Raw genomic sequence first — 15,262 nt, forward strand, 5'->3', positions numbered from 1 at the left:
ACAATTACTCGAGTACCACAACTTCAGATTACTCATGCTTTACTTGTGTATTTTAATTTTTTTTAATTTACTTCTGCTAGATTTCAAAAGGAAATGTATCATTTAGTCTAATATGTCTATTAAATAAAAATAGAAACTAGTTAATCCTCTATAACATGATGAAATATTAGAGATTAAACCAGTTCTCAATGAATAAAACACTTTTGTGGGAGGATTTATTTATTGTTTTCGTTTCTCTCCTGTGTAGGAACCCGACCTTTAGATTACAAACCACACACTAGCACCACCTCAAGGAGCATTAGAAGTTATATACTGCTCACATATTGATATGCAGCTAAAAAAGGAAAAAAAATGCCCTACATAAGAATAATCATAAATCCAGTATCTCAAATCCTTAGAATATTATTAAAGACCAGTATAAAAGAGATTTTAAATACAAAAATGTCCAAATTCCAAAAACTGTACACTTGTTTGGAGCTCCTTTACCACAGTTCACTGCTTCAGTGTATGTGGCATGGAGACGATCAGCTTAAAGCACTGCTGAGTGTTTCCGATTGCTCTGACAGTGTCCTCCATCCTTATTTTTGGATGAGGTGTTTCTCATCTTCCTCTTGAAAACATCACAGATTCCTTAAGACTTAAGAGTTCAGCCTATATTATCAGTGTATGTTTGTATTGTGGTATTAAAACTTCATTTACTACTTAGAGGGAGACAGGAGGAAATATAAAATGGTTAATAAAGTTAAGAAAGTATCTGCTACACTTTTTGAATTTAAAAAACCAACATCGGTCTCTGCAGAGCTTCTCAGAGCTCTTAAGCACCCTGTGAGGAATTTTAATTACTCTGATATGAATTATAAGCTAAAGTTGTCGCTGTTTCAACAAGTTCATTAGAAAGCAATGATGTGGGGGGATACAGACAAGGAAGAGCGAAGACGAGGAGGATGAAGAGGGTAGTGGCTCGGGGCAGAGAGAGGGTAGCTGGGAGGGAGACAGATGCCCCTGCCCTGCTGGTCATGTTGGCAGTGGTAGTGCTGGCTGTGTGAGACAGACGGGGGAGGCGAACATCCCAACACTTCACACTGCTCTCTCCACCCACATGGTCCTCACTCCGCTCTGCAGGGTTTAATCCTTTTATTTTGCCTGTCCTTCTTCATCATCCCTACCTCCTCCTCCTCCTTCTCCTCCATCCTGTCTCAGGGCCCGCTGAGTGGTTCATCCCAGACCTGGAGGCTCTGTCCAGTCCTGGAGGCTGAGGGCGATGACTCCCCTCCCTGCCTGGTGTTCCTCCAGCCGGCTGCCAAGCTGTCCTGACCAACCACCCCCTCACTCCCTCCTCCCACTCTGCTCTACCTCCTACGCCTTCACACAGCACCACAGCAGGACATCGCCACGTCACCCAACAACACAGCAAACACACACACAGAAGCAGCCCCGCTGCGGTGAGCGAAGACACAAGGTACAAACACAACCAGTGCGGGGATGTCAGCCACACACACACACACACAGACACACACACACACACACAGCGGAGCACCTAAAGGTCAGAAACAGAGCCTGTTGTTCTGAAGCTGTAAATGTTTGATGAGGGAAGTGTTGGGAATGTGTCGACTGAAGGCCTTTAGCTCCACACCACTAAACTAATCTGAGTCACGCTGGGAAAATGCCAGTCCTTATCCATTCATGCCCTCTGATATCGATACATGTAGATGCACCACTCCGAAAATCAAAGAGAATTTACGGGAGATTTTGTGGCGATGACTTGGCCCGCTTTGAAATCCACTCTGAAATCCACTCTATAATCCAACAGGGGTTTTACACTTTGTCTGCTAGTGGAGAAAAATGTGACACTGGAGTGAAAATGTATTCATTCATTGATTAAAGCTGGGAGGATATTTCTATGAAATGATCCACAACTTGTTCACTGAGGACATCCTACAACGGTAAACAAAACAAAACCTGACATATCTTAAAAATCTCATTTTATACCAACTTTAACTTAAACTTTATTACCCAAAATAAAATATTTCTAGTCCTACAGAGAGTTCTGTTGTTTGCATTCAGAAGTTTAACTTAATCAAATTTATTTTTTCCACACACAAACCACTACTCTTTAAAATCTGTATCTGAAAACTATCCCTCTTCAAAATGTGGATATTCTTTCAAATGTGAGTCTAAATCATTTAAATCCTCTCTTTAAATAAACATTGTGAAATGACAACATACTAAATGTTTAAACTGAGAAAATGTCTTTCTTTTTTTTTTTTTAAATGTGTGCCCTCTTTGAGTTTGATCCCTGTGACGTGTTGGAAAAAGACTGGAAACGTTATTTAATTGGGAAAAAAAAGTGGGAAAAAACACCTGTTGGAATATCTTTAAAGTAATTAGGTTAATTAAAAACAGGTTCTGGAGCAGAATGGAAGGAAGTAGGGAGGAGGCCAAAAATCAGGCATTGAGATAGCGCTGCATTTGACAGCCGTGCAGTGGAAATCCCTGCATCGACTCAGGGACGCTTCGGAAAACTAGTCTAAATTAGCATACACTCACCAGCCACTTTAATAGTCCTACCTGTTGACGCAAGTATCTCATCAGCCAATCACATGGCAGCAACTAATTGCATTTAGGCATGTAGATGTGGTCAAGACAACTGCTGAAGTTTAAACCGAGCATCAGAATGGGGAATAAAGGTGATGTAGGTCAGCGGTCCCCAACCTTTTTTGCGCCACGGACCGGTTTATGCCCGACAATATTTTCACGGACCGGCCTTTAAGGTGTCGCGGATAAATACAACAAAATAAAACTAGTACCGGTACCGAAAAAAAGATTTATTCATAACACACGTGAAAAGACAAAGGAAAACCGAGTTAACGATAAAAACGATAACAAAATAACGCTGAAAACCGATAAAAAACCCTAAAAACCATACATTTCACACCTGAGCCTCAACTCTCGCGGCCCAGTACCAAACGACTTACGGACCGGTACCGGTCGGAGGCCCGGGGGTTGGGGACCGCTGATTTAGGTGACTTTGAACGTGGCGTGGTTGTTGGTCTGTATTTCAGAAACAGCGAATCTGCTGGGATTTTCCTCACAAAACCATCTCGACGAGAGGGATCATCCAACATATCAGCACAGAGATCAAAAACCAGCATCAGTGATTGAATGTGAGGCATTAGAGCAGATGGCACACTCAATTAGCACATTTTTGAAGTCGCCATTAATACAGACAAAGTTCTGGAATATCGACATCTTGTTCAGGAAAGCTTTCTTATTTCAGCAAGATAACCACACTATTTTTATTACAGCAGAGCGGCTTTGCAGTAAAAGAGTCCAGGTGACCTCCCTGTAGACCTGAACTGACCCCGGCTGAACTTTTAACTACAGGAACTAATCGTCTCAACTCCCACACACATGCAGAGTGTGTGGGAGTGAGGTGATGCAACACAGCGGTCAACATATATATGTTTTTATTGCGTTGCTACCCTTGAATTCAAAATGAGCTTTTACGTGTTGCATTTTCGTTACTTTCAGTTTAAAACAGGCTTTAAACAGTTACATTACATTTTACACTTCCACAAAAGTAACTTTGTAGCTGTTTTTTGTCAACACACTGATCGCCCATTCCTAAAGCATAACTGGGTCACTCTGGAGTTAATATATCCAAAACACAATTATTCTGAACAACATGGCAACAGCTGTACAAAATGTAAAATGCCAGCAGGCTTCTCCACAACCCCCTGACGTGACGGTAAGTGAGCTAAGCAGGCAGCCAGTAAATCAGTCGGCCAGGTCGTGGCTCGAGATGTTTAAACCGGCTATAGGTTGTAAGCTGAAGGTTTATGTAATGCAGTAAGTGAAGGATTTGACCCCAGCACAGACATAAACAACCACAGACGCAGTTTGTCTGCCCTCAGAGACACCAACCTCTGACCTTACACAACACACTTTCTCTAATCCACTTCACCTCACCTTGAAACCCCGCCTCCTAGGGGGGATGTGTGTATATGCGTGTGTGTGTGATTAAGGTAGCGCTCCTTCCAGCAGCTAAAGCAGCAAATCCAATAACTGGTCTCTATCGACTGGCACACTCATTAATTAGGGCTTAAAACGGCTTAATGCTCAGGCACTGCCCTACACTGAACACCCCCCCCCCAAACACACACACGCACACACACACACACACTGCTGGCTTGCTGGCTCAGTTCTGCACACTGCTTGGAATGGGTTTGGTTAGAAGGAAGCTTGGATTCACTGACCGACTGATGGGAGGACAGATAAACGGATGTTTGGGTGAAGGGGATCTGCAGCCGGTGAAAAACGAGGGCTGACAGTTTGTGGTGTCAGGTGAGGTGTCGGACTGAGCGGTGGTGGGGGCGAAGAGAAACCGAGGCTCCAAGCTCCAGCCGTCACCATCCCCCTGCTGCCTGCTGATGGCTGGGCTGGCAGCTCAGTGACCGGGGTTAGAGAAGAAGAAGCTTCCCCGCTGACCTGGTAAAAGGACACCACCTGCTGGATCCAGCGCTTCACTGACACACACACACAACGCACACATCTACACTGAAATAATTCCCCTAAAATACCTGAAAACAGCTTCCAGAGCAGTCCTGGTACTAAGTGTGTATTCTGCTCTCCAGCAGACATGACAGAAGCAAGTTTTGCTGGGAGGCAGTTTGCAGTAATTTCCCCTGACAGCCCAATAATCAAACTCTGCTCACAATCTGCACCTCGAACCACAGCACTCTCTATTGACTGCTGCTAGTAAGGAGATTAATTACAACACACAAACACAGACACAGCTACCTCTCTCCGGTATACATCAGTCGTAGCCCACAGCTAGTGTCTAAACTCTGTTGTGTGTGTACGTGTTTGTCTGTGTTTGCATATTTATTTACAGGTGGGAGCATATGTCCTAAAGGCATGGTCCAAAGGGAAAGTGCTAACGTCACGTTAGAAAAACAGAGACACTGTAATAGATACAGAAGATCTGGAAGCGGCGTTCAGGTCTGTCACTCAGCAGCCCCTTATGAATGTGTGTGTTCCTATCACTAAACAAATCAGCCAGTGGAGCGTGCCACTTTAAGAAAATATTTATCGCACAGTGCATAGATTATCAAAATTACTCGAAAACAAACCACAGAGTAAACTGACGCTATCCTGCATAAACTGGGTTGTGAGATCAGGTATTTTACTTTTTTTTTTTTTTTTTATAAGAGTAAAAAAAAGGAAAATCTGTCAGCGAAGGCAAACGTGGGCTGTAATTAAAGAGTACATTTCAAAAATCTGCAAACCAGAGAGATAAAAACACATGCTCAAACATCACAGAAAAACTAAAGAATTGGACTCAATGTTGCAAAAAATTTAATCTAAAGACAATGAAAGATCTCTGAACCTACGTGTGTGTGTGTGTGTGTCTGTGTGTAGCAGGCAGGGAGCCTAGGGGGGTGAAGAACGCAGGCAGACGGCCTTGGTTTGCCTGGTTACAACAACACTGCCAGGGGCATGAAGGCTGCAGCTGCCACACACACACAAACACACACGCGCAACACAAAACCATATTTCGCCCAACCCCAGGCTTGCCCACCATCGCCACCCTCACACCCCAGCGCTCCAGCTAAATCTTGGCTGGCACAAAACCGCACTCGAGAATATGTGCGTGTGCCTCAAGGCCATGCCCCTCGTCCTCTTCCACCAACCTGTCATGCCAGTTGTTGCTCTCGCTAACATGTGCATTTGACATGGGAACGCGATCGCTGACGCTGCGGGGTTTTGATCGGGATGAGACCGACATGCATTCCCTCACTGTCTTTTGATTTTCTTTGCTTTTTGTTTACGGCCACCTGGCAATTTCCAGAGTCTTTATTCTGTAAAGGCACAGCGGATTTCACACGTGAGCGTCACGCTAAGTCAGTCTTCATTTCCAGATCCACGACACAGAAGATCACTACCCCCTGAATAAACAGATAAAGAAATTACATATACTGGATATTAAAGAAGTATATTGTTTATGGGCAATTTCTAAATCAGGATATAGTTTTTATATTTTTCTGTAATTTAGAATTGAAGAAATCCTAACAATCAAATCATTTGCAAAATCCTCTAAGATCCAGTAATCTTTAAATATGTACATTTTAACTGGAGCGGCTTTGGTGCACCGCATTTCTGTCAAACAGAGGAAAATAGAAATTGTGAAGACAGAAATGGCGATTAAATTGGCATTTAATCATCAAACTAAAAAAAAAAACATCTGTGAAGCAGCCTCTATTAAAACTGCTCTTTTCCCCCATTAGTTTCCAGCTCACAGCTGTTCCCCTGCAGTGCTGAGCACAGTGTGAAGATCAGGAGGGGAAGGAAAAAAAAAGTGCCTTAGATGTTACTAGACCGCCAGATGTTCCATGAACAGTTACATGAAAGTTGCAACTCATCTGTCGCAGTCCTGCAAAACCAATATTCAGCACTTATTAAGGGAACAACATACACGAGGCAGCGATGCTATAGCTGTTCAGTTTTAATTCCTTTTACTTTTTTGAGCACTGCACTGTGTACACATTTATATTCATGCACGCTGAATAACAGCGTGAATATAATAACCTAAAGTCTGTCAGGCCAGCTTCTTCTTCTGAGAGCACGGCATGAAGTGAAAAATACTTACAGCATGTGATCACCAACATTAAATAATACTATACCTTTCTTAAAAATGTTTCTTTTTTGTTGATTGATTTTTTTTAATTTGGCTTCTCTTGTGTTTGTTACTACAAAGTCATGTTAACTAATCATGCTTTTATTGTGAAATCTTTATTTAACAGGTGAAAGAAAATGCGTTTTAATGACATTTTTGTTTGAAAGAAATAAAAGATCAGCATGCTTAAACCTTTATATGAGATTTAAAAACACTAAAACAGCATTTATATTATTACTGGTTTGTTTTTTTCTAATTTTCAAATACAATTACTCGATATTACTGCTACATTTACATTGCATGCTGTGGTACTTTACAGTTTTTAGCTTTACATTAAAGTGAACATAAAGTTGAGAGTAAAAGAAATTAAACATCATGCCTGCTTCTTGCGCTGATTGCAACAAAAACTATAAATATCCAGCTTACTTAAGTATTAAGTTATTATCAGTAAAATAAAATTTGAAAAGTCCTGTGCAAAAAAATCTTAATTGCAGATTCTAAAGTGGGGCTAGTATTAGGCCGTCAGCTGTGCTGTACCCAATAAAACATCTGTAACAGACACAAACTTGGCAAATCTGTTTGTCTTTTTTTGTCTTAAGACCTTCCAGTGCCATCACCTTCCGTATGATGTAATTTCATATTTTTAATATCAATTATTTTCCTTGATCATTTCAGGTGCTTTTTCTTTCATTCCCGTAAAGCGTCCCAGACAGCAGTTCACCAGCGTAAAATGAAAGGCTCCTGGCCAGTATTTATAATTAAAAATAAAATCTGGAAAGAGTTTAGGAAGGGATGTTAGAAATATATTCACAATCTGACGAAGCTGTAAACAGCTCTGAACGGGCACAGAAGTCGTCTCTGCTTTCATTTCTGCATTAACAGAGGTGTCGGTGCTGCTGCAGGCTGGGAAATCATCTATTTAACGTCAGAGTTGTTTGCTACCGTGAGGCCTCCTGACTGTTTTAAGCCGTGTGTTTGAGCTTTTGCTTTGCTGGCATTAAAGTGTTTCTGCTGATGTTACTTTTAACATTTTTTCTAAAGAAGGGGCAGGTGCTTCTGCTTGAGTTTTCTACTTGTAGTTTTATGAAGTAGTGTTAGAGTCACTGACTGGGGCTTGAGATGTGACGCTTTGCACAGTTAACGCTCCAGCTTGCAAGCCTCTGGCTACAGCCTGACATCTGAGCTGCAAATCTGTGCGTCTGTGTGTGCGCGTGTGTGTGACAGAGCTGTAAAGCCACCGTTTGACAATGCTCTTTCAGCAGGCCGCCCTGCAGTCGCTCCCGGCTACGGGAGCCAGCTGGGCCATGCGGAGACAGAAACGATGAGAAAAGAAGAAGAGGAAGATGAAGGAGGAGGGAGACGACTGATCAGCGCCATCCAGAGGTAAGAACGCAAGTATGAGTGAGGAACGAAATGGAGGTAGTGTCTTAAAACGGTTGATACTTCCTCGTGTTTGCTTTTGTAAAAATGTGAAATATAAATTAAATATTTGAAATGTTTGGAAAGTAGCTGCTAACAAACCACATTCTGACTACCCAACTACCTACCTGTGATCAGTGCTTTATGATAAAAACCTGAAAGGCAAGGGGCTGCTGTTATGTGAAAAATAAAAATCCATTTTTAAAGAAATCTGTGAAAAACGGCTATGTGTGATCAGTAAAAAAAAAAGAAAGAAAGAAAGAAACGCATGTGAAATGTAAGGAGGTGATGTTAATATTAGCGCTCTGTGGAAGATGAATACGAGGCGTTAACGACGCTGAACCTCACACTGGGCCTTCTTTGTCTTTATCCTCACTTTCTCCACATCTCACTCTTTTTATCGTCCCCCTGTTTCTCTGTACCTCTTAGATCACACACATAGTGGCAACTCATCACACACAGATGCACGCACACACAAATATCTGTATGTGTGCGTGTGTGTACGCGCGAAGACACAGATGAGACAAATGAAAGCTGTCCTGTTTTCTTCTGCCCAGCCTCTGCCAACTTCATTTGCAAATGAAAAGTTTTGCGAGGAGCGTCCTTTTGCTTCTGGGGCGGCATGGCAGCACACTGTGTGTTTGGGAGCGGGGGGATGAGGAGAGACGAGGGTTTGACAGAGGGTGTGTGTATGTGTGTGGCATGAGCCCAGATGAAGCAGCCCTCGCCTGAGGCTCGCTGTCCGCCCGCGGTAGCAGCAAGCCTGTTCCTTCTTCCCTGGCCCGCCGCGACCATTTGTTCCATTAACCAATCTCCTGGAGCCTCTGGTGCAAACGCACACACTCATACACACGCATGCACTCACACACACACACATCCACAGGCATACATACTTCAACAACTGCTTGCACAGCTCATGCCACACATGGCCCTCCATCCTCCGCTCCATCCCTCCCTCCCTCTTCTGCTCTCCTCCAGACGCAAGCACCATCTTTCTCCGTGGAGGCCATATGGCCCAGTGAAGCCTGTGGATCTACAGACACATCTGCGTATATGTTGCTACTCTTCTTAAAGGGCTGCACAGTGAGCTGCGCTCGTACACCTCTACAGCACTTGCGCACCGAGGCCTGACAAACACACTCCGCTGTCACGATGCGTGGTTAAGCAAGCGTTGGTGTTGTGCTGGTCCGTCGTACATGTGTGCGAGAGTCTATGTGCGTGACCTAAGTGTGTGCATGCGTAGTGATAATTGGTAAAACAGCCTGCCAACAGCTGTGGGGTGAGAAAAGGTTGCGTGGTGTTTAGTACGGAAAGCAGAGGGGAGGAGGAGAAGAGAGGAGAGGAGAAAAGTTGGAGCAGGAAAGGAAAGTAAAGTGAAAAGAGATAAGAAGAAGAGAAGAGGGAGGTAAGAGGAGACGGAGGGCAGAAGAGCCACAGCTGAAAAAATAATTAATATGAATAGAAAACTGGAGAAGTTACAGTTTAAAGTCACATTTCCCAACAAACATTACTCTGTTAGAAAAAGGTTATTTCATATATAGAGAGATCGACAGATATGTTTTCCTTTTTCTTATTAAAGCTGCATTAGAAGAGAAATTTCCAACTAAAATGGACTAAAGTGGATTAAAGTTTCAGGGCCAGCTGTACATGCTCATGCAGCGTTTTCAGATTTTAATAATATCTTTGCTTTAAAAGAAATGCTCGTTTTTGTTTATGTATTGATTTTAAATATTTTGGAATAACTAAGAAATGCATGATTTGCACTGAGAGTTTAACGTTTCTATTAACTAATTCATCTGCACTGCAAAATGTTCACTTTTGTCAGTTTTAGCAAAATCTAAAACCATATTAATCCGAATAAAACATCTTTTTTCTTCCGTTCGTGCTTGTATTAAGTTGTTTTCACATAATACAAACTCACAAACATCACCTGCCCACTGACAAATGATCGGCTGTCATGAGTTAATAAACGCTGATTTGTTGTTTGTATTTTTCGGACACAAAAGCATCTGAAAATGATCAAACACCTTAGTAAAAATGTTAAATAAAACATTCTTGAAAACTAAAAAGAAAAAACCTATTTAAACCTAAAATCCCAAACTACATTAAACACTAAACTAAATCAAAATGTTTTTAAAAAAGGCTGATAATAATGATAATAATCGCAGAGCCTTTAAATTCAACATTTGCATCTATGCATCTTCTCTAACTCTGTCCTGCTCCATCTCTCCACCCTCCGCTCCATTCCTTCATTTCCAAGCAGAAAAAAACAAAAAGAAGAAAGGAAAAAAAGCAACAACACAGAAATAGTAAAATAAATAATTAAATGGTGCAGCAAAACATTGTGTGCTAAAACCCCTGTGTAGTTTGGCAATCAGCTTGCCCATGTAAAAATAAATCAAGCTGATTTTCCAAATGTTTTGTGCGTGGTGCGCTGTTGCCGCTCTTCGCAGCACAGATTGCAGGCCGATGGAGAGGCTGTGGGGAGGGGCGGGGCGCTGGATATTGAACCCACTTACACCAGCTTGTTAACACGTACACCTTAACCCCCGAGCGGCACGGCGGGGCGCCCACCGAACACTCGGGGCCTGTGGGGACCAGCGAACGTATACCCGACATATAGACGCGCAAGCACGCCGAAGATCACGACAACAAGTACAAGAAAAGAACCGATGACGTACTGGCTTAAACGCGCACAAACAAAACTGCATGCACACACACTCGGAAGCCACATCTCAAAGTTCGCGCCTGTCACTAAACTTCCCAAACTCCAACAAATATTATTCTCTTATACTCTTATGATATATATTCTATAATGTTTACCTCAAAAAGAAGCACATATAAAGATAAAAAAACAAGTTTTTAGCAGCATTGTGTATCATAAATGTTAATCACACCTCTCTACCTCATCTATGTTGCACCTTTTTAAAAAAAAAAAGCAGCTAAATGCCAAAACTACTCGTCAAACCCGTATAAACGCACTCTCAAACAAACACACCTTCTACCGGCTGAAAAATAAAAACGCGGTCAGCCGGCTTAACAGTCGCTCCTGAAGTGACCTCTTGTAGAACTGAACTTGAGAGATTTTTAAATATCAGGAGGATTCATCAACAAACTAAGTGTCAAAGCAGAAAATAAAACTCAGTAAATGCCAAGAGTGATTATCGTGGTTCAGTTGGGAGAAGAGAGAAGTTAGGTGCCAACTTCCCAGCCAATCCACTTTTGGCAGCCACATTCCTGCTCTGCTAAACCTCCTGAGAACATGCAATAGCAACCAACACACACACGCACACACACATACACAAAATACCGCAGCAACATATGCACAGAAACGTACAGAATATTCATACTTCACACTCCTTGTCAACTTAAATAGCTTTTCTTTCTCTAAACCACACAAAGAGTCACACAGAACCAGGAGACAGCTGTGACTTGGTAAACTTTGTTTTTTTGGCAGCGTGTGACTATCGACAGGTTAACACCGGTGGGAGGTAGACAATATGTAGTGTCATGGATGGAGCAGGAGAAAAGGGTGAGCGTGATTGCAAGTGTGTGCGTGTTAAGAGGAAAAGTGGGGGGCACTGGGGTAGAGATCCTGCAGAGTGGGGCAACAACACCCACACACCCTCTCCCACATTGGCAGAGCCAGGCTGTATGCCAGGCGCCCCGTGGAGACACACGCCAACTGGGCTCCGCACTTAAGGAGGAAGAGACCCCCGCATCACACATACACATGTACAGATACTGTAGCATAAGCCAAAGATGGAGGCACTTTTAGCTGCAGCTTTCATAAGTAAAGAAACCCAACAAATCTTCATATTTAGGACGTTTGAGTAATTTTCATGCATTTTCATCCAACATACAAATACTCAACTATAACACTATCAGATTTATTTTCTCTTAACTGACTCCTCAGTTCATCAGCTCACTCTGATCAGCTTCGTTCTTTTCTTAAAATGCACACTGCCATGTTTTTCTTTGACTTGAAGACTATTTATGGTTTCTAAATCCTCCAAATCTCACTTTACTGTTCACTGCAGTGTAATTAAGAGTCTATTAGAGTGTGACAAGTGCACAGGAGCATCGTGTGTCAGCTCCCGCTGACAAGAGATCAACTTACCGCTGCTTATTATAGGTTGTAGTCACTGCCGAGACGCACAACTTCTCATGAATTACCCACTTGTTAACTTCATAACTCATCTGAGCCAGAGAGGTGTGAAGAAGCACAGCTGTAAACGAGCAATTTGATAAACGAGTACCTAACGTCCTCGTTTTAAGACTTTTTTCCCTTTAACACGTGTCCATTATCTGTGTTGAGCTGCGAGAACAGTCGCAACCGTGTAGTTATACTGCTATAACTACTTTACTTTCCTCCTGTCTGTTATGTAAGAGAAAAGTTTCTGATCAGGAACTCTTAGTGTGTGCAGCCTCAGTACAGACAGCAGGAGAATAAAGCGCTGACACAAAAAACACTATGTCAACAAAAAATTAAAACAATTCTTATATAAAAATAAACATCAGATGTGCAGAAGATTCACTGGTGAGGGGACAGAATGTGAAGAAAACTGTGCTTCTTTTTTTTTTAAAGGCTCGCTGCCATCGCTGTAGAAATGTAAAGAAATGAACATTTAAATACTCCGAGAGCAGGAGGGATTTCTATGTAATGTCACTGATGTTTACGGGACTCTTTCAATCAGATAAAATTCTTGACGGGGAGTTTACAAGACCAATAAACAAATTAAACAACCCCAAAAAGATGTCAGAAGATGTTTTGCCCTCTGCTGCACGGACAGTATGTGTAGCTGTGTAGTTATGTGTGTTATGCGCCCACCTGTCCTTCATGCGCTGGTGCATGCGACCGTGCTGGACACACTGTTCTTCCATATCCGAGCAGCGAGCTCTCAGATTCTTCACCGTTTCCTCCAAGTGTTGTTTCTCCAATGCCAGCTGTTCCAGCTCACTTCTGCACACACACACATACACAGCTGCTATATTCACACTACCAACGTACGAAGCATTATACAGCCAACAAACTGAATTCATCATCCACTTTTTCTTCTTTAATATACGACTTTTTAGTAAAGTGTATCGGCGTAGTCCCAGAGAATGAAACAGCAGAGATAGCAGCAGAGTCTTTGTCAGTGTGTGCACACATCTTACGAGAACGTATGTGTCATCAAATAAATGGCAGCGAGGTAGCTCAGTGGTTAGCATTGTTGCCTCACAACAGAGCTCTCACACCTGAGTACTTTTCTCTGGTGTCCAAAAACAGGCTAGGTTCATGATGCCTATGTTGATCCAGGAAATAGAAGTCTCAAAAGGCAAAACAACAAATAAATAGTGACTTCATTTACTCTTCGGCTAATTTGGCAAACATGCCTGTTTTAAGATCACCATTTTCCACTCTGCCTACCTAACATCAACAGTAGAGGTAACAGCAGGAAATGCAGGGATAAAAATAGAGGTAACGGGCTGCATGTCCAGACGTAGTAAGTGTCACTTTCACAACATCACATTGGCCAATCTGCAGCAGCACACTTGATAAAAGGTGCAGAGTCAGCAGGACTACCAAAAACAGATGATCATTTTTCTTTTTCATCTTCCTGCAACTGTCTCACTGTAACCTCACTTAGCCCGAGCGAGGCCGTCCAGCAGGACTTTAACCGCTACGTTGGGCTTAGACTCCAGGAACTCAAACAGCCCGAGGCACCAAACACACCACCACGCTGCTGCTAAACTACATAACGCACACATCCAGAAGATGTACACGATGAGCCTTCAGGCCAGTGTGTCTGCATGACTCTGTACCTATAAAAACTCTATACGTGTACCTGGTACTCACGTCCTTCCAAACAAACAAAATACACAGTGTACTTTGGTGTGTGTGTTGTGTGCATGTGTCCTGTGGTTGGTGAGGCCAGTGCGGTCTGGCAGGGCCAGATTGGAGGCTGTCATGTGACTAATGTGCAGCACAGCTCCAACAGCTGACAGGACACTGAGCCCAGGGTCACTGTCATACACACACACCCAGAAGACAATCACACACACAGACACACACGCATTCAGCCCAGATGGAGAGCTGGGCAGGCCTGCTGTGACTACTGTAGCATCAGGTTAACAAGAAAACAGGTCAGACTGGAAAGCAGTATGTAGTATGTTGACGTGCTCTGTTCAAACAGCCTGGATAGATGATGCTTTGTGAAATGATGACATGGATGTCCAGCAGATAGAGGGAATAAACAACAGAGTGGCAGAGCAAACAACTGTTTCATGGAGAGAGAAAAAAGCCACTGAGCTAGGAAGCAAACGGCAAATTAAAAAAAAAATAAAATCAAGGCATAACTGAGCGAATAAATGTTCAAACACAGAGGAAACACTCACCTGCTTTTTTCAGCCAGCTCTTCCAGTTTGGTCCCCAGGTTGCAGCACTCCTCCTTCAGCCTCCCAATGAGGGAATTCTGGGAACTCAGGAGACCATCCAACTCTCCAACTGTAATCAATGATGGGAAAGCTGGCAGTCACTTTAGGTTTAGCCACCACAGGTGACGTTCCTCCAGAACAGGTGAAAGTCCTCACCTACCTACCCTTCTCTTTAAAAATTAAATGTTATTTATTTTGGATGCAAACATAGTTTAATGCCATCAGTGATTCTGTAGCTGACTGGCTTTAATGATGATATCAACACGTGCCAGCTAAACACAGAGAAGAATTAGACACCTTTTTCTGAATGATAAATTACACATAGGTTATAGAGATACAGATGTGTATTCAGGTCCTTTCAAAATAAATCTCCAATCTGACCAAAACAAAACTGAGCCTAACTAGACCATTTCCAATCTAATACTTAAACACAACTGAATAAGTTGCTCTGACAGTGTAGCAGCTGTTGTTTACCTAACAGCGGTTACACTCCCTTTAATTAACTGCTGCTATATGTAAAAAGGACAATCTCAGTAACAAGGACATGATGGTTACATTTTTAAGCCGTGGAGCCAAATCAAAAGAAATTGACAGCATAATAAATGTTTTATGCGTATGCAGGTTTTAAACACAAGGAACAGCGAGAGGCTTAATTTGAAGATTGTATCTGTCAGTTTCACCTCTGAGAATATAAAATACTAAAGGTAAAAAAAAAAAAGAGATATGGGCTACTATTTTTCACAGGTG

At 42.5% G+C, this 15,262-nt stretch overlaps 1 protein-coding gene across 4 annotated transcripts in view; it reads right to left on the reverse strand.

Annotated features, from left to right (window-relative positions):
* Positions 1–15,262, reverse strand: part of sdccag8 (SHH signaling and ciliogenesis regulator sdccag8) — a 68,204-nt gene that overhangs the window by 15,470 nt on the left and 37,472 nt on the right. For all 4 annotated transcript variants that reach the window (XM_085183711.1, XM_085183707.1, XM_085183708.1 and 1 more), the window contains exons 15-16: positions 14,477–14,585; positions 12,927–13,058 (exon numbers count right to left, since the gene is read on the reverse strand). In XM_085183711.1, the coding sequence (XP_085039837.1) occupies positions 12,927–13,058; positions 14,477–14,585 (241 nt within the window). The remainder of the gene's footprint in view (positions 1–12,926; positions 13,059–14,476; positions 14,586–15,262) is intronic.

Source organism: Neolamprologus multifasciatus, chromosome 13 (assembly GCF_963576455.1).
Source record: "Neolamprologus multifasciatus chromosome 13, fNeoMul1.2, whole genome shotgun sequence".
NCBI classification, from domain to species: domain Eukaryota; kingdom Metazoa; phylum Chordata; class Actinopteri; order Cichliformes; family Cichlidae; genus Neolamprologus; species Neolamprologus multifasciatus.